The sequence below is a fragment of the Myotis myotis genome, unplaced genomic scaffold (assembly GCF_014108235.1).
Source record: "Myotis myotis isolate mMyoMyo1 unplaced genomic scaffold, mMyoMyo1.p scaffold_m19_p_20, whole genome shotgun sequence".
NCBI classification, from domain to species: domain Eukaryota; kingdom Metazoa; phylum Chordata; class Mammalia; order Chiroptera; family Vespertilionidae; genus Myotis; species Myotis myotis.
In genome coordinates, this window is record NW_023416325.1 from 808,220 (window position 1) to 833,150 (window position 24,931).

The 24,931-nt window shown below is 57.0% G+C and overlaps 1 protein-coding gene across 2 annotated transcripts; it reads right to left on the minus strand.

Moving 5' to 3' along the window:
• Positions 1-86: 86 nt before the first annotated feature.
• Positions 87-23,202, minus strand: SEC14L2 (SEC14 like lipid binding 2). Of its 2 annotated transcripts, XM_036353794.1 has the most exons (13): positions 23,050-23,107; positions 20,438-20,511; positions 20,257-20,332; positions 14,333-14,376; positions 13,649-13,708; positions 13,200-13,388; positions 11,479-11,574; positions 11,250-11,310; positions 10,807-10,890; positions 7,468-7,574; positions 7,248-7,387; positions 6,937-7,106; positions 1,487-1,652 (listed from the first exon to the last, which is right to left on the minus strand). In XM_036353794.1, exons 2-13 carry the CDS (start codon positions 20,438-20,440, stop codon positions 1,522-1,524), a joined length of 1,161 nt encoding a protein of 386 aa, XP_036209687.1. In that variant the 5' UTR covers positions 20,441-20,511; positions 23,050-23,107; the 3' UTR covers positions 1,487-1,521. The 2 variants fall into 2 exon arrangements, with proteins under 2 accessions (XP_036209686.1, XP_036209687.1); XM_036353793.1 differs by lacking the exon at positions 20,438-20,511 and having other exon boundaries at positions 87-1,652; positions 23,050-23,202.
• Between the last annotated feature and the right edge of the window lie 1,729 nt (positions 23,203-24,931).

The following is a 24,931-nucleotide window of genomic DNA, read 5'->3' on the forward strand; positions in this document are numbered from 1 at the left end:
TGCGCCCCGCCTACTATTGGCGGATAGATGTCGCTAAGCTCAGGGCTCTGGGTGATGCGTGAGCAGCGAAGAACCAGCCGGTAGGCATGGACTTCCACTTTCTGTGCATTGAACGTTGCTTTATTCATTGGTTAATTTTCCTAACAGAGCGTTGTAAACCAAGGTCGGGATGTCCTCCTGAGTATTCTGGCTGGGACCCATGCGGGCTCAGGGGCTCCCCCCCTCCTCCTGCTCCCTCCCGCTCCGCCAGGCCAGCTCCCCAGGCTGGGCTGCCTGCTCGTGTTCTGTGCCTCTGTGCAGCCCAGGACCTGGTGTGCGTTTGCAGGAGGTGGGATTGGGATAAGCGCGATGATTGCTCGAAGGGGCCTTGCCCTCCAGCTCCTGGTCGCTGAGCGGCCCCATGGCCGTCCCTGCTTGTCCCCGAGGGTGGAGGGGCCGGGGGCCTGCGAGGCTGTTTGTGGCGGCCCCCAGCCCCGGGCTCTCCCAGATGCTGGCCCTGCCTTTGGCTCCCTGCCCGGGCAGCCTCCCCGCCAGGCACTAGGAACCCATGGCGCCCACCATTCCCCTCTCCCAGAGATAGGAACTGCCCAGGCTTTGTTCGGGTCGACAGGGAGCGGGTCGGTGAGCACCGTGGACGGCTCAGACTTGGCAAATGCCCTCACTGAGTTCTACCGTCTGGATCCCACCTGTCATTTTTGTGTGGGGTGCTCACATGGGAGGCTGGAAACCTCAGGCTCACAGGCACCCCGAGCCTCCCTTCTCTCCCCAGAGCTGGGATCCCTGGAGGTAATTTCCCTGTGCTTTGTTTGCATTGGAGGACAGTGGCTAGGTACCGAAGCACACTGTCCCAGGAAGCTCTGAATCAATGACAATCATCAGTAATTAAATCGGCAGCCGTAGGGACCCCGGAGTTGCTGAAGTTCTCAAGGTGAGGGCAAGACCTGCCTGTGTACCCCTGAGTGGGAACTCTATGCCGACTGTGGGCCACCTCCTGAGCCGGAGGTGGGGGGGAAAGCCACAGGACCCCAGCCTCAGTGATAGAGTTTAGAAGCGCCTCTGACCCCCAGCGTAACTCTAGCAACTCCTTCTGCTGCTCATTATGATCTAAGCTTACGTATTCATTTGGTTGCAAGTTCCTCTCCCCTGCTGCTGGCTTCGCTGAAATGTTACGTTTCAGTCTCTCCCCTTTTTTCCAGTTTCTTCCCTACTGCCACCCCATGGGACCCCCTTCCTGTCTCAGCTGTCTCAGGTGGGTGCTGTAGGCACAGTTTTCAGGACAAACAGACCCCTTCACAGTGCCCAGCCCCTGGGGACTCCTTTGTAACTTGAAAGGCCGATAGACCCCCTCCTGCTCTGCTCCCTCTTCCTAACTCTGAAATGAAAACTCCCCAGATTCAAGCTGAGGTCTTCCTTCTAGCCCCAGTTCCTTTGGGCATCAGGGTGCTGGAAAAATGACTGCGACAGGGGACAGAAACTGACGGGGAGACACTGAGGGAGCCAGGCCTGCGGTGCGGGGAGGCATTACATTGGGGTGACCGCCCCCAGCTGTTCGATCTTCTCCTCTGAAGCTTTGTCTGGAAGCAGGACCTCCACCGTGAAGCTGACCTTCTTGGCATGAATGAAGCTGTAGGTGTTGTCAAACCGCAGGACATCTGAGGGGAGGCAGAAAACAGGGCGTTCAGGCGGTTCCGCCAAAGGGCTTGGGGGCAGTGATGTTTTTGGCTGAGCAAGGCCAGGTGTAGGTACTGAGGATGATGGTAGCATAAGCAGGGGCCCTTCACCTTCTGCAAATGCGTCTAGCTGGATGGACAAAGTGTTCCCTAGAACATGCCAAGTGCCAGATGAGTGAGAGAGAACCACTCCTGTAAAGCTTGGAAAGAGAGCGCCCTGTAGGGTGAAATTATGTGAAAGGCCTTTTAGAGGAGTTAGAGCTTGAACTGGGCCTTGAATGTGAGGCGTGGAGCCCAGTTGGCACGGCCCAGTGATTTGAGCATCGACCTAGGAACCTGGAGGTCTCGGTTCGATTCCCGGACAGGGCACATGCCGGGGTTGCGGGCTCCATCCCCAGTGGGGGGTGTGCAGGAGGCAGCCTATCAATGATTTTCTCTCATTATTGATGTTTCTATCTGTCTCCCTCTCCCTTCCTCTCTGAAATCCATAAAAGCGAGGCGTAGAATTCATAGCAGCGATCGGTCGTCGTTACAACAATAAGAGTAATGGTAACGATTGCTCTTTCTGTGAGTCAGCACTGGGTTGGTAATCTATACGTGTTATTTCACTATTTCTCAAAATAACTATGAGTTCAGCATGCGTCCTTGTTTTACGTCCTATAAAAGAGGAGGTTTGGGTCACACAGAGAGGAAGTGATAGAACTGGAATTTCCCTCTGGTCCGAACTGCTGCCTGACTCGGGCCCGGGAAAGAAAGCCCTGCCCTGTCCCGTTCCTGACAAAAGGTAAACTGTGCAAACTTTTCGAAGCAGGACTGTATCCCACAGGAAGATACACGGGCAAAGACGTTCATTGCACACCTGTTTGGGGGACTGAGCGCTTGGGAAAACGCCAGTGTTCTAAGGAGAATTGCTTACAAAGTTTATACTGCAACCCATATGATGAAATACTGTTCCGATGGAAAAGAAAGGAGTCAGCCTCCTAAGAAGTGGCTGGTGGAAATGGCCACAGTTATCCTTTGGCCAAAAAAAACACAACAGAACATGATGAATAGTTTGTAACGTTTGGGTTCATATAGATATGAAAATAACTGTGGGCTTTGCTGCTCTGTCTACCTGCACTCCCAGTTCTCTTGGGTGACAGACACTACTCAGGTGCCTGTTCCGAAAGGGAGGCTTTCACGTGGGGCCATACCACCCTGAACACGCCTGATCTTGTCTGCAAGGAACGTTTCTCAAGCCCTGTGACAAGTGTTACAACTTCAAAATTCCTGCCAACATACACTGAATGACAGACGTGAATGGGTACGTGTGTGTGCACGTCCTGTGTATTGGGGCAACACGTGATGCTTGTAAAGGGACAGGACTCTGATACGTGAATAGATAAGACCTGTTAGGGGCGGGTCCCTCTGCGGAGAGGAAACGGGGCCGACTGCGTTTAATCCAACCCCCTTTTTTGGAGAGTCTGTCCCATTTCGGTCCAATAACCCCTTCGAGAGAACAGAGTATGAGAACAAAACAACCAGCTCTGCCCCTTCTCCATCCTGGGCTTCTCTCACTTCTCCCAGCACAAACGGACAGACAGACTGTGCATTTGATCCCGATACTTCCCCTGGCCCCTTCCCCGCATAGCTTAGACTGAGGGTACACACACCACCCTCCATCTTCGTGGTGTGCAGTGAAGATTAGTCACTGATTCTCTCTTTGCCAGAGGCCTCTCAGGACCCCTGATCCTTCTGGAAAGAGGGGCGCTTCCACTCGGCTCTGGATGACAAAGCCTTAGCAACCAGGGTCCGTGGTACTAGAGGAGTCTTCGCGCTCTCGGATCAAGCACCATCGAGACGGCTCTGCCTCGCGTGATATTCTGCCCTCAGAAGCAGGGAGGGGCTGTTAGGAGGCCCAGGCCGAGGAAAGTGGAGTTCCTGGATTGCATGGCTTGTTTGGACACCAGTCTTGTATCACAGACTCGGAGAGCCCCCAGAATCCTCCAGGGGAGCGAGGGCTCCTCAACTTTTGCTGGGGAACTGACCCCTTGGGAATCTGATGCTTTCATCCGGAGATGAAATTCGCACACCATCTCCGATCCTCTGGGGCCCATCATGGACCCTCCGGGGCAGAGGTCCCCACTGGGAAAGGTGCCAATCTGAAGAGACTGGCTATAAGCATGCCCTCTCATGTATGTACTGAGAAATAGATATAGGGTATCTCCCCTAAAATGTATACACACTTAACCACTGACAGTTCAATGGCTGTTTCTTTCTTTACAGATTGAACCCATTGGAATTAATAATTATTCCAAAGGTGTGTATACATTTTTGGGGACACCCTGTATTCTAAAGTAACCTCTTTTAATTTCTCCAAATAAGGAGATGATACTGATTTTTAAAAATTATCTGTGTGAGTTGTTATATTTTAGGATAGTCAAGGGGACAATAAGATACTATTGTTATAAAGGGGGAGGTGTTTGTTCTTTAAGATTTATAATGACTGCTCTGGGGAGTCCCTGAACCCCAGATTAAGATTTCTTGCTCTGGCTCACTCCCCGAGTTTTAAGGAGAAGAGGAAAACTTAACTATTTAGGGGCACTTGCTCAAAAGCATTCAGAGAGCCCACCTGGCGTGGCTCAGGGGTTGAGCGTCGACCTATGAACCAGGAGGTGGCCCATTGATGTTTGTCTCATCAGTGTTTCTCTCCCTCTCCCTCTCCCTTCCTCTCTCTCTAAAATCAATAAAAACGGCCCAGCCGATGTGGCTCAGTGGTTGAGCATTGGCCTATGAACCAGGAGGTCACCGTTCGATTCCCGGTCAGGGCACATGCCCGGGTTGCAGGCTCGATCCCCAGTAGGGGGTGTGCAGGAGGCAGCCGATCGGTGATTCTCTCTCATCATTGATGTTTCTATCTCTCTCCCCCTCTCCCTTCCTCTCTGAAATCAATAAAAATATTTTAAAAATAAAATCAATAAAAACGTGTGTTTGTTTGTTAAAAGAAAGAAAGTCAAGCGTGTATGTACACAATGACGTGTGCTCTGCGGATGGCCGTATCCGGGCCGGTGCTAAGCGTGTTCTTGCTGAAGCGCACGTACAGTCTATGCCTTCTCCCCCGGGACCCAGCTGCTCACTAACAAGAATACTCTCCTCTCCGGGGAGCTGTATCACAGAACAGCTGTGAGGAGGTGGCGGCAGAGACTGGAAGTTGCCTAGGATGTGGGCGAGGATACAGAATCTGAGGCTGGGGTGCTGGTGTAGCCAAGCACCGAGGCCAGGACAGCTGCAGGCGGAGATCCTGGTGGCGCTGCTATGGAGATGGAGCCCAGGGCCTCTCCCACCTGCAGCACTGTCTCCGGGACGGCCCTTCTCCCCCAGGTCTTGCCCAGATAACGACCACGGTGGCTGAAGTGTGTTGAGGGCTTGGTGTGTGCCAGGCATCACGCTAAGCACTGCCAAGACCTCATCGCATGTAACCACCATGGGCCCCTCTGAGGCAGAGAACTTCATCCCCACCATGGCCATCAGGAAACGGAAGCTCGGGAAGGTTGAGTCACTTGCTTGAGGACTGGTTAGCTGTCAGGTTTAACTCACTGGTTTTCCACGCCTAACCCCTGAGCTCTGACACAACGTATAAGGAAACCAGTTCTACCATAGACGCATTGATAGAGATTCTACGGCATGTTTCCGGTCACATAAAAAACACACACCGACATTCCAAAATAAACACCCCAGCCACTTCTAATATTACACAAACATTGAAATAAATATGAGCTATACACACATTCAAGAAAGATGAATAGCCCGACCGGCGTGGCTCAGTGGTTGAGCATCAACCTATGAACCAGGAGGTCACCGTGCGATTCCCAGTCAGGGCACATGCCCGGGTTGCAGGCCCGATCCCCAGTAGGGGGCGTGCAGGAGGCAGCCGATCAGTGATTCTCTCTCATCATTGATGTTTCTATTCCTCTTGCCCTTTCCCTTCTGTGAAATTAATAAAATACATATACATATTTTTTAAAAGATTAACAAAAATAAAGTAAGATAATGATCTTCCAACCAGCTCATTTCAGTTCAGGGTCACCGGGGACCAGAGCCTCTCCCCAGCCCAGGGCACATGGCGTGAGCTAACTCCATTCCAATGAAGGGCACATTCACACACACTCATTCTCCTGGCACAATTGAGACACACCACTCACCTGACGTGTCCACCTTCGCAATGTGGGGAAACTCACGTAGACATGGGGACAGCGTGCAAACGCCACAGACAGTGGCCCCCGCCGGGAATTAATTTTTTTTTTCTTACCAACATTCTCATGAAACAACGTTGGACAAAATGACGTTATCCGAGGACCTGCCGTGGTGGTAAAAAAATGAACGCTTCTCTCTAAGCTTCCCACCGGGCCAGAGATAACTACCGTGAGCGTCAGCATGGATTCCCCAGAATTCTTTCCTACGTACACACTTTTTATTAACCGACGTGAGTGTGTACCGCATATGCTATGCTTCATGCTTTATTTTTTTAAAACATGTATCAGACATCTTACACGTCAACTTAGTCTCATTAACGGGTATGGATGGACCCACTGTGTGGATGGACCATAATTTAGTTAACAAGACCCTACTGAGGCCATGTCATGTGTTGCCAGCCTCCAGGTTGCTAAGCACATCCTAGTCTTTGTGTCTTTGTGTAGATAGCTCTGTAGGCTTACATTTCTAGACGTAGAATTGCTGAGTCCAAGGGAGTTCTGATTGATACTGCCAAGCTCAGCGAGATGTAATAGCTTTTCAAATGCCCATCTGCCATTCTTACTCCTCCTGAGTTAAAACTTCCTGTTCACGTGTTGTGCCACCTGGAGATGAGTGACGCCCCGAGGGCTCAAGGCTAGGCTTTCCCGGGCCCTGCTCACCCAGTGACCCCCTACACCCCGCCAGCCCGTCCTGCCGCTCTGACGCGTGGGGAAGAATTCCCAAGAGGTGGCTGATCGCCGTCACAACCCAGTTACACCTGGACCAGAGCGGATACAGTCCCCTGTCTTCACCCAGCTCTGTGACTCACTGCTACCCGGTAGGACCGGGTGAGAGTCCCACCCTGCTATTGACCAGCTATTAACCCCGCTATTGAACAAGTCAGGCCACCTGCCCGAGTCTTACGTCTCCCCACCTGCGCGGATGGGAGTTCCGCTTGCGGTTCTAACAGCCTGAGAGCCAACGTTCCTGGGGGGAGAGGGGCCTCCCCGGCAGGCGTCAAGGGTAGAGGCTTCAAGCCAAGATGGACACTTACAGATGCCAGGGGTGCTGCAGGTGAGGCTCCCGTCCTCGGGCACCAGGTGCGCATTGTACCTCTGGTTGGGCAGCACCTCCGTCATCTCCCCCGCCTTCTGCCGCTCCCCCATCTTGGTCTTCAGGAAAATCCCAAAACCGATGTCCGAGCCTTCCGACGTGAACTGCCACCTGCGCGGGACAGCCACCCTTTCAGACCGCAATTGGGGAGTCCCGGGGATCCCGCCCTGGGGCTGCTCCCCACCCGGGCCGGCCGCCAATGCCTGGGGCTGCAGGGCTGGGGCCTCCTGGAAGGATCCGGAACCTCCCTACCTGAGGACGCAGCCCGGGAAGAGGATCTCATACTCCACTTGGTGGGAGGAGGCGCGGGAGATCTGCACGCTGTGCTCGTACTGCTGCTTCAGCTGGTCGCGCACGTAATAGGTCTTGGGGATGTCGCCCCCCCAGTTGAGCTAGAGACGGAGCGTGCCGTGAGCCGGGGTGTGCGTCGCAGGCCGGCCTCCTGGTCACCTCCAGCCCCCGGGGCCCGTACCTTGGTTTTGCACTTGGGGTTTCCATCGGGATCGGTCATGGTGCCCCCGTACTCCACAGGCACCTGGTCGGCGCTGATGTATTTCAGCAACACTTCCTTCCAGTTTGCTGGCAGGGGAGGTAAGGAAGGAGAAAGAGGGGTCACCACCGTCTACACAAAAGAGGCAGGAAAACAACCACCATCCGCCCTCCCCCGCTCCCCCCAAAACACAGGCATTCAGAGCACTGACGCGCCCACAGCACATTCCCCTGTTGGGGGCAGTCTTCGCCCGAGGATTGCCCTGCCCCGCACCGCCCTGCCCTGCAGTCAGGGGGCCTGGGTCCCCATTGCCTCTGGCCAGGTTCTGGTGGGAGTGAAGTGACCGAAGCACCTGAGAGGGCATGTAAAACGCCCTGTACGCGGGCGAGTGGCTCACCCCCCCAGGGAGGTGATGCACACATCTGCAGGGCGACCAGGAGAGAACAAAGCAGGGAGGGCAGGGCACGCCCTGCAGAGGGAACAGCATGTGCGGCACAACCATGCAACACCCTCCCCCAGCTTCCGCTACACATAGTGCGCGCAATTGTGACTGAGTGAATGCACGCATCGCTGTAGGGCGACCCCTTCACATGGGTTCTCTTGGCTCAACCCCAGCCAGGATTTCACATCTGCTCCTGTTTTCTGGTTTTTGTTTTTTTTAGACCACTCAGCGGCCAAGATTTGGCTCTCTCTCTCTCTCTCTCTTTTTGGTAACCAAGCCTTTTCCTGACTAGGAGAGTTTGACTCTAGTGCAACCGATGCTGTGAACCACGTGTCCGCCATCCCAAAGTCCGCAACGAATACCAGCCAAGAACAATATTTTGATGGTGGAAACCTTTCCACGCTGACGCTAGAAGCCACACGAAGGCAGCAGCTCCAAGTCACGGGATGCAACCCGGTGGACTCTGCCACCGACGCCGGCTGGAAACCCACAGAGGCCGTCCGGGGCCTCCCAGACCTGGGACGGCAGGGGCCGAGTCCAAGTTCGTGCAACCCCTGTGGTCTCAGGGCGATGTAATCGGTGCTGCTAAGCTCCAGCAGCCGGCCCGAGTGCCTTTCCTCCCTCCCCTGGTGAAGAGGCTGGGCCTTGGCCCGAGGCGGGTTAGGTTGAGAGGGTTTTAGGTGTGGGTGGGAGAACAGGCTGCACCTCCTCCATGGCCTCGCTGCCCGGAAGCCTGTCTCTCATGCTCACGGTGGGTGGCAGCAGCCGAGAAGCCAACACCACCCGAGCCTTTGCGGGATTTTGTATGTCTCCCCGCAGAGCAGCGGCAGAGCTGGGATGGGGCGGGGGAATTCTCCCCATCTTACAGGGAGCGTCACTGAGGTGACGAGAGGCAGAGCCGAGATCAGAACCGAGAAGCCCCGGGCTTTCCAGGCTGCCTCCCCCCGCTCCCAGGACTCGCCGGCACACACTTGGAAATTCTCCACTTGCCACGTGTGGCCTGAAGGTGAACGTTGAGAAACCTCCCGCATCCCCGTTCCCCACGCCCACGCTCAAGCCCAGAGATGGCCTCGAGTCACCCATAATCTCCCTAGTCCCGAGCTACCCTTCTAGCCCCTTCTCCCACCACACACGCCACTTCCTGCTCCAGCACACGGGCTCCTGGCTGGGCCCTGGCTGGCATCTGATGGCTCCCACATCCCCAGGCTGGAGTCCTCCCCTCAGCTTCAGGTTCAAGTATCCCCAATATCTGTATAAGCTCACACTCTTTTTTTATTGATCTCAGAGAGGAAGGGAGAGAGAGATAGAAATATCCATGATGAGAGGGAATCATGGATCAGCTGCCTCCTGCACGCCCCCCACTGGGGATCGAGCCCACAACCCGGGCATGTGCCCTTGACCGGGATGCGAACCGTGACCTCCTGGTTCCTAGGTTAACGCTCACCCACTGAGCCGCACCGGCCGGGCTCTCACACACCCTTGAAACGCAGCCTCAAGCTCATTCTTCCCCTGGTCTTCCCCCATTGACCTCGTTGTTGCGTCAGAGCGACTGCCCCGCGCAGACAACTCATGCCAGACACGCGGATGTCATTCTCGGTTCCCCTTCCTCCTTTCCTACATCCCAGCGTTGGAGTTCTGCTGCTTTATTTCCCAAAGAAGTCCTTGGCCTGTCCTCCTCTCCTCGCCTCCGCCGCCCCCGCCCCCGCCCCCGCCCCCTCCCCGCTTGCAACACCTGCTGCCTGGGTGGTGGCCACAGAGGCCACTGGTATCTGCTCTTCACCATCTCCCCAGTGGGCTGTGTCTCCATGTAGGATCTGACCCGGTGCTCCCCTGCTCAGAACTCCCCGCTGGCTCCCAGGGCCTGCAGAGTCACGGCCCAGCCCCTTGGCCCCAGGTCCTCCGTGACCTGCTCCCGGCTCCCGGCTCCCGGCTCCCGGCTCCCGGCTCCCGGCTCCCTCTTCAGCCTCATCCCCTGCCCTGCACTCTACGGCTGCCCGTGCCATGGGGCGCGAGGCCTTTGCTCAATGCTGTTCCCTGTGCCGGGAAGCGCGCTGCCTTGCTTCATCCGGCTGCTCTTCCCCACGGCCTCACCTCCTCCCTAGATCGAGTGGGCCTGGTGTCTCCCTTCCCCAAGAGGCCCAGAGGCTGCAAGGGACTGGGTCCAATTCACCTGCGTAGCCTTGGCACCTCGTCCAGGGCCTGGCACCTGGTAAGTGCTCTCAGCGAGTTGCCCCCCAGCTGAGGGCACCCTCCGCTCCCGTGACCCGCGTGGCACCTTCTCTGGGCCATCGCTAGCGCCTTTTCTAGTCTGTAGCATCGCTTCCTCCCTGAAGGTCCTCTCTCCCCTGCGGCTCTGTAAGCTCCCTGATGGCCGTGCCTGACGTTTCATTCATCTTTGAATCTGCGATGCTGGGCTCAGCACTTCCTTCTAGATTGTCTGAGAGCAGGGGCTCTTATGGAGACAGATATGAAGCCCTCGCCAGTTTGGCCCAGTGGATGGAGAGTCTGCCCGCGGACTCAAGGGTCCCGGGTTCGATTCCCGTCAAGGGCATGCCCCTCGGCTTTGGTTGGGGCCTGGGCTGGAGACAGCCCATCGATGTTTCTCTCTCTCTCTTTCTCTCCCCTCTCTTCCTCTTTCTCTAAAAGTCCACGGGAAAATGACCTCGGGTGAGGATTAACAATAACTAAATAAAATACACTTAAAGAAAGAAAACAGATATGAAGACCCCAACCCAGCCCCAGCCTGCTCCCGGGCGCCACTGCCCCCAGAGCAGCAGAGGGGCCGTCCTCCCGCCCTGTGGCTGTGGCCCTCCCTCTAAAGCCATCCCAGGTGGGGCCGCAGGCCCCCTGCGGAGCTGAGAAGGGTCCCGGCTACTCACCCCCCAGGACCATGATCTTCTTGCGCGTTTCCTCGCTCAGGAAAGGTTTGACCAGATTGTAGGCCACGGGAAACAGCTTGGGGGCTGGAACAGAGGCCGACAGCGTGAGGCGGACGCAGCGCCCACCCTGTCCCCGACGGCACCGCCCTGGGTGCCCTGTGTCAGCCGCACATGCCCGAGCGCCCTGGAGCCCACGTGGCAGCCCAGGGGGTGAGGCTCAGCACGGGCACCTCGTTCATTTCCAGCTTCGCCCTCTGCACAGCGGGCAGAGTCAAGTGGGCCTCCCCCTGCTGGCCGGCCGGGAGGCACCGGTGCATCCTAAACACTGTATGGACCCTAAAGCCGTCTGCGCACGGCAGGGTCCCTCGGCTTCCCTGCTCCGGCTCCCGACGTGTCCCTCTCCCAAACCTGCCCATGACTTCCTCACGGAGGTCCCCACTTACCTTTAATGACAAAGAGACGCTTCAGTTTTTCGGGATAATTGTCCTCCACCATGCACAGAAACTGCGGGAACGAAGCACCGAGTCTGTGGGCGCAGACCTCCTCCAGGCCGGCCTGTGCCCCCATCGCCTCGCCCACCCACAGGGCATCCCGGCAGAGGGGCCCCCTTCCCTACTCTCTGCCCCACCTCCCCCTGTGCCCGCCTCCCCAGGCCGGCCCCCTGCCCCTCACCTCTATGTAGGTCTCCACAGCGGGCTTCCAGAGATGCCTGAGGCCGAGGCCCTCGCAGTCGTAAATCATGGTGATGCTGTCTACCCTCTTCCCCATCTGCAGGGCACAGAGGGGCAGAAAGTCACCACAGGCTCCGGCGCAGGAGCCCACCCGGTTCAGGGCAAATGCTGATGGCATCACGTGCTCATACTGCAGCCGGATATGGGGATAGGGGCAGGCCCCTGCCCGGCTGCTCCCGGCTCCCTCTTCAGCCTCACCCCCTGCCATCGCCTGCCATGCACTCTACAGCTGCCTGTGGCATGGCGTGCAAGGCCTTTGCTCAACGCGGTTCCTCCGCCTGAAACGGTGCTTGCCTGGCTTCCTCAGGCTACTCTCATCCATGGCGCTTGGCTGAGGGAGGTCTCACCTCCTCCCTAGATCAAGTGGACTTGGTGTCTCCCTTCCCAAAAGGCCTAGAGCTCTTGCCCGGCCCGCGTGGCTCAGTGGTTGAGCGTCGACCTGTGAACCAGGAGATCACAGTTCCGTTCCCGGACGGGGCACATGCCCAGGTTGTGGCTCAATCCCCCGGGTGGGGCGGGCAGGCGGCAGCCGAATCATGGTTCTCTCAGATCATGGATGTTTCTCTCTCTCCCTCTCCCTACCTCTCTGCAATCAGTAAAAATATATATTTAAAAACAAAACAAAACAAAAAGGCCTAGAGCTCTTCAAGAGACCTGGTCGAATCCACCTTTGCAGCGTTGGCACCTGGTCACGGTGTCCCCAGTGGAGATAAGCGTCCCAGGACCTCGCTGTGACCCAGGCAGGCCACCCTGCCCGCCTGGCTGTCTGTGTTCTCATCCAGTGACCCCCTGGGAGGATCCAGCTGGCATCTGAGGGCCCCTTGTTCTGCAGTCTGCCCTGTTCCTCCGGGGGCAGCACCACGGAGCGCTCGGACCGTGCGGCTTTGTGCAGCCGGTTCTCTGTGCACAGAGGTGCTCTCTGTCCAACCTAAGTCCTCCAGGGTGCATTCCAATCTCACGCCTCTTGGCCGCCCCAGCCCGAGGGGTCCCTGCACACACTAGCCTTCAGTGAGTGTGTGTGGGTGACAGTGTTGAAATGGCCCCCCGCTGATTGCACCAGGTCCTTGGATCTTTACAGTCGCTGAAGGGGAAGGAAGGAAGGAAGGAAGGAAGGAAGGAAGGAAGCAAGGAAGGAAGGAAGGAAGGAAGGAAGGAAGGAGGGAGGAGAGATCACGGTGGCAGCTCCAGCCTGCTCTCCACCACTTTCTCAGCGAGGAAATCAGATGGCCGTGTGCTTTTTAAAACACAGAGTTAGGGCAACACGGACTCTCCCTTTGCTCATCCGCACCCGCGACACCCAAACACTTGTCTGAGGACAAAGATCTCACTGGGGCCCAGATACACGAGAAGAATACCAGGAATGTTGTTAAGTTCTTTGGAAAGCTAAATCTATCCTGTTTAAAGGGCTGCCCTTTATTCGGAGATTTGGTCGTTCCTATGGTTTTGGGGGTTAATGATGGTCATGGTAGCTGGCAAAAAAAAAATTTTAAGTCCTTCCCGGGAAAAATAAAAATTTGGCAACATGTCAGTCCCTATGAGTTTGAAATGTCACTGTCCTGTGCCATCGAGGCCCAGGCCTCAGCCCCAAAGCCGTGGGTAAGTCCCCATGGGACATCCCTGCTGCCACGGGACCGCCTCTCCCGCCATCGGCCCGTCACTCGCCTTTTCTGTCTGGCGGTGACACTCCTGCAGCAGCCGCTCGCAGTCCCGCATCTTGGTCTTCAGCAGGTCCTGTTTGGTGGCCGAGAGGAGCAGACCCTTGGCATCCAGGGGCCCAATGATGTCGTACCAGATGGGAGAGCCCTCCTTGTCGAAGCCACACATGCCCCCCGTCAGGTACAGCCGGACCACCTGGGCCAAGACACGGAGAAGGCGCCTGGTCAGCAGGCGGGTCAGGCACCTTCCCCGTATCCCAGGGCCTCCCTCTGGGTTCCCCAGGCTCTCCCTCCACAGCCTTCCCCCGGGGGCCAATGGGCACCCGTCCTGGGGACCACGAGGGCCCACTTGGCATGGTCAGAGCTTTCTTCTGGGGTTCCAGGCCCACAGACCCAGCACACAGGTTGTGTGCCTCATGACCTCACCAGGGGGTGGCCAGGACCCTCTGTCCTCACCTCTGGCGGCTGCCAGTTTAGGACGTTGTCAATGTCCTTCTGCTTTCGGAACTCCACGTGCTGCAAACACACAATCAGGGCTTTAGAAAAGGGAGCCCAGCCCGGCGTGGCTCAGCGGGTGGCGTGTCAACCACGGCACCGGGAGGTCACCAGTTCGATTCCCGGTCAGGGCACATGCCCGGGTTGCGGGTTGCAGGCTCGATCCCCAGTATGGGACATGCAGGAGGCAGCCGATCAATGGTTCTTTCATCATGGATCTCTCTCTCCCTCTCCCTTCCTCTCTGAAATCAATAAAACTATTTCTTTTTTTTTTTTTTTTTAAGGGAAATCAGGGTAGGGGGACCTCTTAACAGATATCTAGGCTTAGCTGACAGCATGAAAGGGTGCGTCACGAGAAAGCGACTGGCAGGAATGCGAAGCAAGGCCCTGCCTCTTTCAGAGGTCTCGGCAGAACTCGCCTCCTCAGCCAGCCCAGGCCCCAGAAGGCTCTGTGCCCCAGGGGAGGGGATGCACTTTTCCCAGAGGGATCAGGCGGCCGTGGTTGGCTAACACGCAGAGATGTCACACCACGCCACAGGCCGTGATGGAGGTGGGCGGGAGGGGCGGAAGACGTTCCAGCCCAGTGCGATTCTGAGGGGGAGAGACGGAGGCCGCCCCAGGATCTGGAGGCAAAATGGACCTCACCTTCCGTAGCATGGCCTCAGACTTCTGCAGGTCGAAGCTTCTTGCTGTAACAGGGAAACGTGGTCAGGGTTAGGCCGGCAGACCGGGCGTCCAGGGACACAGAGAGCTTCCCTGTTCCCATTCTAGGGCCAGCTCCTCTCCGTCCACACCCCAGCTGGCTCTCAGATCACCCCCCAGGTCGAAGCTAATGTGAGGACCTTCACTGGAGGCGTCTAGAGCCGTGGTCGGCAAACTGCGGCTCACGAGCCACATGCGGCTCTTTGGCCCCTTGAGTGTGGCTCTTCCTAAGCCTTAGGAGTACCCTAGTTAAGTTAATAACAATGTACCTACCTATAGAGTTTAAGTTGAAAAAATTTGGCTCTCAAAAGAAATTTCAATCGTTGTACTGTTGATATTTGGCTCTGTTGACTAATGAGTTTGCCGACCACTGTTCTAGAGAACCACAGACCCTGGAGAGCAGGTCAAGGTTCGGGCATGTGGGAGCAGCATTGCAACTTCAGGGTCAAAAGAGTTTGGCCCCAGTGGGTGCAGTCAGGCGAAGGGTCTTATCTCTGCTCGGGGAAAGTGGACCCTGGACTCCCTTATCACTTAGCCTTCCCCTGACACAAAGCTAATCTCTCCCACAGTCTAACACCCAAACCTGAGAACTTGATACACAGTTCAAAGGTGAACTGGCCGGCCGGCGTGGCTCAGTGGTTGAGCGTTGACCTATGAACCAGGAGGTCACGGTTTGATTGCCGGTCAGGGCACATGTCCAGGTTGCGGGCTGGATCCCCAGTGCGGGGTGTGCAGGAGGCAGCGGATCCATGGTTCTCTCTCATCATGGATGTCTCATCTCTCTCTCCCTCGTCTTCCTCTCTGAAGCCAATATATATATATATATATTTTTTAAAAGATGAACATAGCTGCCCCATCATCTGGGGTAGAGCTGGCAGAACATCCCAGTAGGATGGAGGGGTTGGTGAGGTCCCAGTCAACCTGGCCATGTCTTGCAAGGACAGACGCATCCCCCAGTGGGACCCAGGGGGCCCTCCTGCCAGGATTCCTGGAACATTTCACACTAAAGCTCACCGAGGCCAACCTTATCTCATGCATGAACCCCCAAAAGTTGTCCCGCTAAAGCTCCAACACAAAGACCTCACCGACCCCCACAGCCACCTGCTCCCAGACAGTCTGAGTTGCCATTTGCACTCAGGGCTCCTCGTGATACCGAGTGCAGATCCACTCAGCGATGCTTAGGGAGTGGCCGTCAGCCATGTGACAACCTTCCCAACACTGGCAACCACTGTGCCCCCGCCCCGAGTCCCTTCCTCTGCCCAGCGCTGCCCCTTCGTGGGTCCTTCTGCCATTCCTCACAGCTCAGGTTCAAGTGCACCCACATAACTTCCTCTTGTACGCTTTCCAGTCTCCCAGAGCCCCTCTTCCATCGTGTTGCCCAGAGCTGAGCACGGCGCCAGGTGCTGCCTGCCCTTCTCCAGTAAAGCCCAAGGACCTTCTTGGCAATGGTCACCCCCTTCACTCAGGGGGGACTCAGAGTCAGCGGAACCCCCAAGTCCTTCTCAGCCGTCCTGCTGCTAAGCCTTCACCCCGATGTGGCGAGGTGGTTTTCTGGCTCCACCCCGATCCGATTTCATCTTGTTGCTGTCAGCTTAATTTCATCCTTAGTTTAAAGGGTTTGTGAGATACAGATTCTGGCCAATTCTGTCATCTGACCTATGAACGGTCCCTCCCAGCTGGGTGTCCTCTGTGGGTCTGACCAACACCAAGATCTGCCGGACGGCCCCAGAGCCTGGACCAGAGAGGCTGTCCTCTGGCCTTTTTTTTCTTAAATATACTTTTATTGATTTTAGAGAGGAAGGGAGATGGAGAGAGAGATAGAAACTTCAATGATGAAAGAGAATCATTGACAGGCTGCCTCCTGCACGCCCTACACTGGGAATCGAGCCCACAACCCGGGCATGTGCCCTGACCGGGAATCTAACCATGACCTCCTGGCTCATAGGTCGACGCTCAACCACTGAGCCACACCGGCCGGGTTGCTCTCTGGTCCTTTAAGCGCTGCTCCCAAAGGTGCCCAAGCATATTCTCTGTTAGCGTGAAATTCAGGGCACTCAGGATGCATCCAAAGGCTGCCCCGAGAGGCCTGACCAGCGCCCCACCTTTCATTGCTGCTGGACATACGTGTGTAGAACTGACCAGTCCTCACTGTGGACGGCCCATCATGTGCCAGCGTGGCAGCAGGGGCAGCTCTTAGAGGAACAGAATCTAGGTTTGCATCTCAGCCGCTCCCCATCCCTGCCTGACCTTGAACAAGATACCGCACTTCTCTGACAGAATTATCTAATGAGCTAGAAACGCGTGGAAGGTGCAAGGCAGCCTGCTCTCATGATGGGGAGCATGTGAAAGTGGGGATCCTCTGGAGGAGGGACACCCCTAACTGTGAGAAGAGACCTTATCTCCCCAGCGAACAGGAGTGGCGGTGGACTGTGAGCCCCCTTATCTCAGGGTGGCTCTCCAGTTAACCCTTATCTGCCAGGGTCCAACATCCAGGGGCTTCGAGGGCCCTCCCTTAGCCGCCACTTGCCTCCCGCAGCACCTGGCCTGGTCTCTCCCCACACCTGCTGAGTCAGGCCCCTCCAGGGCTCCTGCTGCCCTGGTCAGGGGCAGCTCGAAGCGTGGCTTAGGCCCCGGTTGGTGTGACTCAGTGGATAGAGAGGACTGCGGGGTCCCGGGTTTGATTCCAGTCAAGGGCATGTACCTCGGTTGCAGGGCTCGATTCCCTGCCCTGGTCGGGGGGCATGTGGGAGGCAACCAATTGATGTGTCTCTCTCACATCGATGTTTCTCTCTCTGTCTCGCTCCCTCTCCCTCCCACTAGCTCCAAAAAAATCAATGGACAAGTATCCTCGGGTGAGGATTAACCAAAAAATAAAACAAAACAAACAAACAAACAAATTTTAAAAAGGTAATGAAAATAAAGGAAGAAATTTAAAAAGCGTGGCCCAGGGCACGGCCTGAGAAGCCCACCTAGGAGTGACCATCGCAGTCTCTCATGTGATCACCCCCTAGGCCTGGAAACGGAGGTGACTCAGACCTGCTCTGCCACTTCCCAGGGTTCCACCACTTCCTTGTGTTTATCTTGTCACCTGACTCTCCTGGCTGGAGTGCCCGAGCCCAGCCGCCCGCGGGGAGAGGCCGTGGAGACCTGTGGGTCCGATCTCAGGGCCCGCGGCCAGGAGAACCCTGAGTCTGCCTAGTGGGGAGCGGGGAGGATGGTGCCCCAGCTCACACCTGGGTTAGAAGAAGCCATTCGAGGGCATGCACCTTACAGATGCTTCCTTTAGAACCAACGGGAAAAGGGAAAGGTTTCTAAAAAAATAAAAAAGAGAGAGGCAACAAAAACCCTAATTGAGATTCCTAGCAGAGTCTGACCAGCCTGAGCTCCTGCCCGGGAAATGGGAGGCACAAATGAGCTCCGAGGAGGTGCTCCTCCGTCCGCAGAGGCGCGGCTTGGCGTTCGGGGCAGCCGTGGCTTCCCGGAGAGGGCACTGGTTTCTGCCCTGATTCTGCTTCACATTAGCTGTGTGCCTTCAGGTAAGTGTCCTGCCCTCTCTGAGCCTCAGTGTTCTCATCTGGCACATGAGGGTGACCACACTCTGCAGTGATCCTGCAAAGAGAGAGGTGACCCCAGGCCTAGGGAGCTGGGGTGCCTGGGCGACCAGCAGCAGGAACCCAGGCTGACCTCCTCTTAGATCAGTGGTTCTCAATCTTGGCTGCACATTAGACTCACCTGGGAATCTTTTTAAAATCCTGATTTCTGGGCCTCATTCCAAAAAGATTCCCAGGTGATTCTAAAGTGCAGCCAAGGTTGAGAACCACTGTCTTAGATCAAAGAGCGAGCCCTAACTGGTTTGGCTCAGTAGATAGAGCATCAGACTGTGGACTGAAGGGCCCCAGGTTCGATTCCAGTCAAGGGCACATGCCTGGGTTGCAGGCCTGATCCCCAGTGGGGGGCATGCAGGAGGCAGTGCATGGGGCACTCTGATTGTCATGTATCTATAGATAAATAATCAGGGATGATTTGTACTTTAATTTTTGAACTATGGTTCCACATCACAACTTAATCTCTGCTAATCTAAGAAAGTGGAATTTATTCTCTATTATTTTTATGTCTAGTAATAAAGTTTCTATAAAGAAGGGAGGAAAAAGCGTGCCAAGCCGGTGTGGCTCAGTGATTGAGCATTGACCTATGAACCAGGAGGTCCGGTTCGATTCCCGGTCAGGGCACACGCCCAGGTTTTGGGTGAACAGGAGGCAGCCAATCAATGATTCTCTCTCATCACTGATGTTTCTATCTCTCTCTCCCTTCCTCTCTCTGAAATCAATAAAAATATATTTTAGAGAGAAAGAGAGAGAGAGAGACAGAGAGAGAGAGACAGAGAGAGGGAGAGAGAGCTGCCTTGCTGTTCACAGCTCTCTGAAACCACACTTCTCCACCTAACAGCAGTTGGGTAGTGGGTTTGATGATCTGGCTTCTCACTCTCTCCACCCACCCACTTGTAGCTACAGCCCTTCGGTAAACTGCTGGGCCAAAATCTCCTCCAGCCCTCTGGCTGGGTCGGCCAGGAAACCCAGCTCTCCACCTGCCCCGAGACTGTGCATGTGTGTGCATGTGTGTGAGTGTGTGTGTGTGTGCGTGTGCAAACTCTGCAGACACTGGCTGAGCATTTGGGGTGCGTGGGGCACTCTGATTGTCATGTATCTATAGATAAATAATCAGGGATGATTTGTACTTTAATTTTTGAACTATGGTTCCACATCACAACTTAATCTCTGCTAATCTAAGAAAGTGGAATTTATTCTCTATTATTTTTATGTCTAGTAATAAAGTTTCTATAAAGAAGGAAAAAAAAGCGTGCCAAGCCGGTGTGGCTCAGTGATTGAGCACTGACCTATGAACCAGGAGGTCCCGGTTCGATTCCCGGTCAGGGCACATGCCCAGGTTTCGGGCGAACAGGAGGCAGCCGATCCATGATTCTCTCTCATCACTGATGTTTCTATCTCTCTCTCCCTTTCCTTTCCTCTCTGAAATCAATAAAAATATATTTTTAAAAATGGGAAAAAAAGTGTTACAAGAACCAGAGAGGGAGCCACGTGACTGGAATCACAGAAGAGGAGAGAGAGGGTCAAGGACAGAAGGATCCCAGGCGTTAGGGTAGGGTTGAGTTTGACCCCGATGCGAATAGAAACATGGATCTCATGCTCTGAGCTCTGCCACGTGACATCTTACAACAGGCAGGTAGCCCTGTCTCGTCCTGCTGTCCCAGAGAGGGGGCGAGGGCAGATGCCCACCCCCTGGCCCAGGTGCCACAGCCAGGCCGGAGCAGGAGTGGAATTGGAACTCGGGACTCTGGAACCTGGCGGCGGCTTGAGGAGGGTCTTGTCCACCTAGCTCCGGCCGAGCCCCCCATGTTCCCCACCTTCAAGCTGCCTGCACTGCAGGTTGAAGCAGGAGGCCACAGAGGGGCCCAGCCTCGCCCAGAAGCCGGGACCCTGGTTCTAAGCCTGCCTCTGCCTGGGGCCTTTCTCGGCGTTTTCCTCCGCCTGTTTCCCCAAGCCCATCAGCAGAGTGGATGCAGAGCGCACTGGGCTGGGACTCAGCCAACCCGGGCTCTCTCGTCCCCACTCTTTGCCTGCAGCTCAAGCACTGTGTGGCTTGGGGCGAGTTACCTCACCTCTCTGAGCCTCAGTGTTATCTATGCAGTAGGAGGGTGAGGTTATGTAATTCCAGGGGCCCTTTTGCCCCTCGGGGTTGACAACTCCAGGTTCTCAGATGGCCAGGCCCGGGGTTTACAGAGGGTGCTGTTCTGTGACCCAGAACGAGCCCTGACCTGCCCCAGCTTCCCGCGGTCCCTCTCCCCTCACCTCGGAGCCAGCACAGCAGGAAATGGTCGTCTGGGTTCGGCAGGGTGGGCAGCACATCCCGGACATTCTCCCGAAACTGTAGAGAGAGGCGGCGGGGTGAGTGACAGGTCCCACCAGCTGCCCTCTGCCCAGGACTCTCCACTGGGGCTTTGCTGGCACCCCCTCCCCCTTCACCATTCACCATAAGTCAACTCTGCAGACGCTGGCTGAGCATTGGGGCTGCGAGGGGCACTCTGTCTGTCATGCGAATGGGAGCTGGGTAGCAGGAGAGGGTGGGAAGGTAGTGAGACACTGCCCCTGCCTGGCTGCGTGCCCGCCCCACTCCCTGTGGTGGGCCGGTGGGCATCATCTCAGCTAACTGAGATAGTAGACACTGTGGGACATGCCGCAATCATTTACCAGTGCCCAGCGCTGAACTTGGCACTTCTCTTATTCCTGCCTCACTCAGAGTCCCTAGAGGTATTACTGTCCCCATTTTACAGACGAGGGACTAGGAGCTCAGAGAGGTTAAGTAACATGCCTGAGGTTAAACAGCAGAGCTGGGCGCAAACCCGGGTCTGTCAGAGGCCAGAGCATACACTCTTTCATGGTTTTCCACACACCCACCTCCCTGCCCCCCCTGCAAAACCCCACTCAGTAATGGAAGGGAGAGCAATGTTCTTGGCACAGCAGAGTGAGGGAAGAGTTTGATTCTGATCGGGGCCAGGAACAGGGTGGTCTCACATGACTTCATATTTTTTTAAAAATGGCATTTGAGCCCGGCCGGTGTGGCTCAGTGGTTGAGCACTGACCTATGAACCAGGAGGTCGAGGTTCAAGTCCTGGTCAGGGCACATGCCCGGTTTTGGGGCTTGATTCCCCATGGGGGGTGGCGGGTGTGTGTGTGTGTGTGTGTGTGTGTGTGTGTGTGTGCAGGAGGCAGCCGATCAGTGATTGTCTCTCAACATTGGTGTTTTTGTCTCTCTCCCTCTCCCTTCCTCTCTGAAATCAATAAAAAAATATTTTTAAAAAATGGCATTTCAGCTGGTCTTGAAGGGCATCAAAGGCCGTGGGAGGAGGGAGGAGGGCTATCCAGGCGAAGGGAACAGTCCAGTGGGAAGCCATGACGGTGGGAAGATGCAGGGAGTGTCACACAGGGAAAGTGGACAGTGACCCCAAGGGCTGGCCACACCCACTTCCAACAGTTCACCACCCCGTATGCGAGCGCACCTGCTGCCAGGCCCTCCCTGGGCCGAACGCTCCCAGCCACTCACCTCTCCCTGTCACTGACCCACAGGGCGGCCGCAGGGGGGGCCAATGAGCACCAGCCACCTCTGCCCCTGGCCCAGGTCAGCCAAGCACTCGGACCATCCATCCCCCAACAACTGCCAGCAGCCCAGGCACACCGCTCAGCCTGGGCTCGGGCATGAAGCCACCACTGACCAAGGACCCTCCCTGGGCCCCCGTTTCCCGTGAAACCACCACCCAATCGAATCCCTTATCTGCCCGGCTTTCCCTGCAGGCCAGCAGTACAACCCGAAACCTTCCTTTGCAGCCTCCCTGGGAAGGGGCGGCCAGGCCTGCGCACAGCCTTCCTGGCCTGCGCACAGCCTTCCTGGCCCACGCGTGCCTCGACCTCTGCCATAGCAGGAGCCGTCTGTTTCCTTCAACGGTCCCAGCCATGGAGCCTGCAAACCTCGAGACCGGACCCAATCGGCCCTGGCTCCCCAAACAGCCAACCTCGCCCTAGCCTGTTTGGCTCAGTGGGTAGAGCGTCAGCCTGCGGACTGAAGGGTCCCGGGTTCGATTCTGGTTAGGGGCACATGCCCAGGGGTTGCCGGCTCGATCCCCAGTGTGGGGCATGCAGGAGGCAGCCGATCCATGATTCTCTCTCATCACTGATATTTCTATCTTCTCTCCCTCTCCCTTCCTCTCTGAAATCAATAAAAATATATTAAACAAACAAACAAACAAAAAAACCCCCAGCCAACCTCCCCTCTTCACACGGGCGACAGGGAAGTGGAGAGTCAGGGGGTGGGGGGCGGCAGCCCTCGAACTTTTGCCTCCTCCTCTGCCTGGGTGCCCAGGTGCCCAGGTGCCCAGGTGCCCAGGTGCCCAGGCAAAGCCAGGCTGACCTCCTGGCCTGGAGAGAGAGCCTCAGGCCGAGTCCCAGGCGGGAGAGGGGCGGGATGGCCGCCCAGCTCAGTGAGACTGGCCTCCGCTCCCACGAACCCCAACCCCCTGAGTCACCGCGGGATCCCAGACCTTGTTGCACAGCATCTGGTGCAACCGCCTCTCAGCTCATCAGGGGGCAGACGGGCGCAGGACGGGCTTGCCCACGGCCGGCGGGGGCCTTGGACCCCGGGCAGGGGCCACCCCGGGAGCTGTCCAGGGCCCTTCCCATCGGTGCCCCTGCCCTGGCGCAGGAAATCCTCCCGGAAATGGAAGGAAACCTGGGGCCCGGCTGCCAGGGCCCGGCTGCCAGCCCCGAGATGAATGTCGCCTTTGTGCCCCGAGCTGCCTCCAAGGGCTTTCGAGCCCCCACGTCTCCCCAGGTGGTACCTCGGGGGCCTCGCTCGGAGCTGGCACCGGCCGCGGTGCGCAAACTTCCCCGGGCGCCTGGGCGGGCGCGCGCGGGGGGGAGGGGGGCGCGCGGGGGGCGCGGGACCGGCGGGCCCAGGTGTCTCCGCTGCTGCTCCTGCCGCCGCCCAGGACCGGGACGGTCGCTCGTCCCCCCGCGCCCAGACCTCCCGGGCTGGCCGCCGGAGGGAAGGGGCCACCACCCCGGACCGGGCCGGGCCAGGATGGGGCTCACCTTGGCCAGAGCCTCCTCCTGCTTGGGGCTCAGGTCGCCGACTCTTCCGCTCATCTTGGCTCGGGCGGCGGCGGCGGCTGCAGTGGCTGATGGAGCTCGGACTGGTCTCTGCCTTCGGAGCAGCTAATGTCCCAGCCCCCGGCTGCCAAGCCCCGCCTTTTAAAGGATCCCAGCAGGGGGGGGGGATGCTCGGACTCCCCTTCGCCCTCCTGAGGTCGGAGACTGGGCAGGAGGCCAGCAGGAGCGCCCGGGCCCCGCCCGGCCAGAGGGCATCGGAAGAGCAGGAAGTCTGGATTGCAGTCCCAGATTTATCTCAAGCTCACAGTGTGCCGTGGACGAGACACCCTGAGCTCCCTGGGCCTCAGTTTCCCCACCTGAGTCCTGTCTAATGGGCTCTTCTAAGATCAGACCCCCATAGCACGGGACCTCTGTCCCCCAGACGCAGGGAGCTTGCCTGGGGTGTCCCTAGGGGAGGGGGTGGGCCGGGGGATCAGGTCCCCTAAGCCTGGCCATCACCCTGACTCTGGGAACGGTGGTATTCATGGGCCGTCTCTCTGGGGCCCTCGCCCTCTTCTGTTCTGCCCTGGGTTTTGGACAATGACGGGCCAACCCAGCTTAGGGCCTGTCGGCAGGGACAGCCTGACTCCTCCTGCGGGTCAGACAGGCCGAGGGGGCGAGGAAGTCCCTGGTCTTGGTCGCTCTTCCCACCCAGGGCCCTGTCCTTTGGGATCTGACCTTCCCCGCATGTTGAGAGCTGCTCCTAAGTTGCTCGCACCCTCCGTCAGCATGAGAACGCTGCCAAGGCCGAGCTTGAGTTCTAAATCCTCCACGTCGATGAGGCTTACTTAGTCAGCTAGCCGCGTCACCTCTGAATCCAGGCTTCTCCATTCACTCAGTGGAGGCAGATGATCTGGGCTTCCAGTCGGCAGGAGAGGGTAAAGGGAGGTAAGGGCGGGGCCCAGGACTGGGCTCCCCCCTGGGCTGCCCTGCTGCCTGCCTGGCCAGGTTTCCACCTCCGGGTGGGGGTGCAGGGTGGACAAGAAGGAAGAAAGTCATGGACCGCCCGGCCCGCTGTTGTAGCTCAGTGGCTGAGCGTTGGCCTATGGCCCAGGAGGTCAGGGCTCGATTCCCGGTGGGGGCACATGCCCAGGTTGCGGGCTCGATCTCCAGTGCGGGGTGTGCAGGAGGCAGCCGATCCATGATTCTGTCTCATCATGGATGTTTCTATCTCTCCCTCCCTCTCCCTTCCTCTCTGAAATCAATTTAAAATAAATAAATAAAAGTACAAGTCATGGCCCAGTGAAATTAGGCTTGCTGTCAGCTTATCTGCTGCCTCAACCCCTTCCCTCCTTACACCCAGGGGTCACAGCTACAGGTCTGACTGTCCTGCCGTACCCCAGTCACAGCCCCTTCCCCCAGAGAATGAGCCAGTTTCCTCCTCTCAGAACCCACAGCTCTCCCCTCCTACCTACCTACGCCACATGCCTGGGGGCATTCTTTCCTCCCACTGTGTACCAGGCTCGAGGCACTGTTCTGGGGTCAATGAATGAACTAGATACCAGCCTGCCCTTCCAGAGAGAAGACACATATGCACCATCACCTACAATGCCAGGGCCAGATGGATGTCCCAAGGAGAGGAGGTGGCAAGTGACCGGGACGGAGCCTAAGAGAGGGACCATTCGTTGGGGATTGGAAGAATCCTCGGGAGCTTCAGGAAGGAGTGGCATTGGAGCCGGGACTGAAAATGTGGGGCGGGAAGAAAATAGAAAGTTCCGTTCATTCCATGGGGACGCAAAGGCGTGAGCAAAGTTGTGGTGGTTGGTGGGAAACGTGAGGCGGGGAGAGAAGGTGGCAGGGGGGACCAGCAGAACCTCAAGGTGGC

Coding starts and splice junctions, on each gene's coding strand:
- SEC14L2 (XM_036353793.1), bottom strand. CDS start 23,103: ATGAGCGGAAGAGTCGGCGACCTGAGCCCCAAGCAGGAGGAGGCTCTG. Junction 10,891..11,249: donor GCGTCTCTTTGTCATTAAAG/GTAAGTGGGGAC, acceptor CCTCTGTTCCAG/CCCCCAAGCTGTTTCCCGTG. Junction 7,388..7,467: donor ACCCCAAGTGCAAAACCAAG/GTACGGGCCCCG, acceptor CTCCGTCTCTAG/CTCAACTGGGGGGGCGACAT.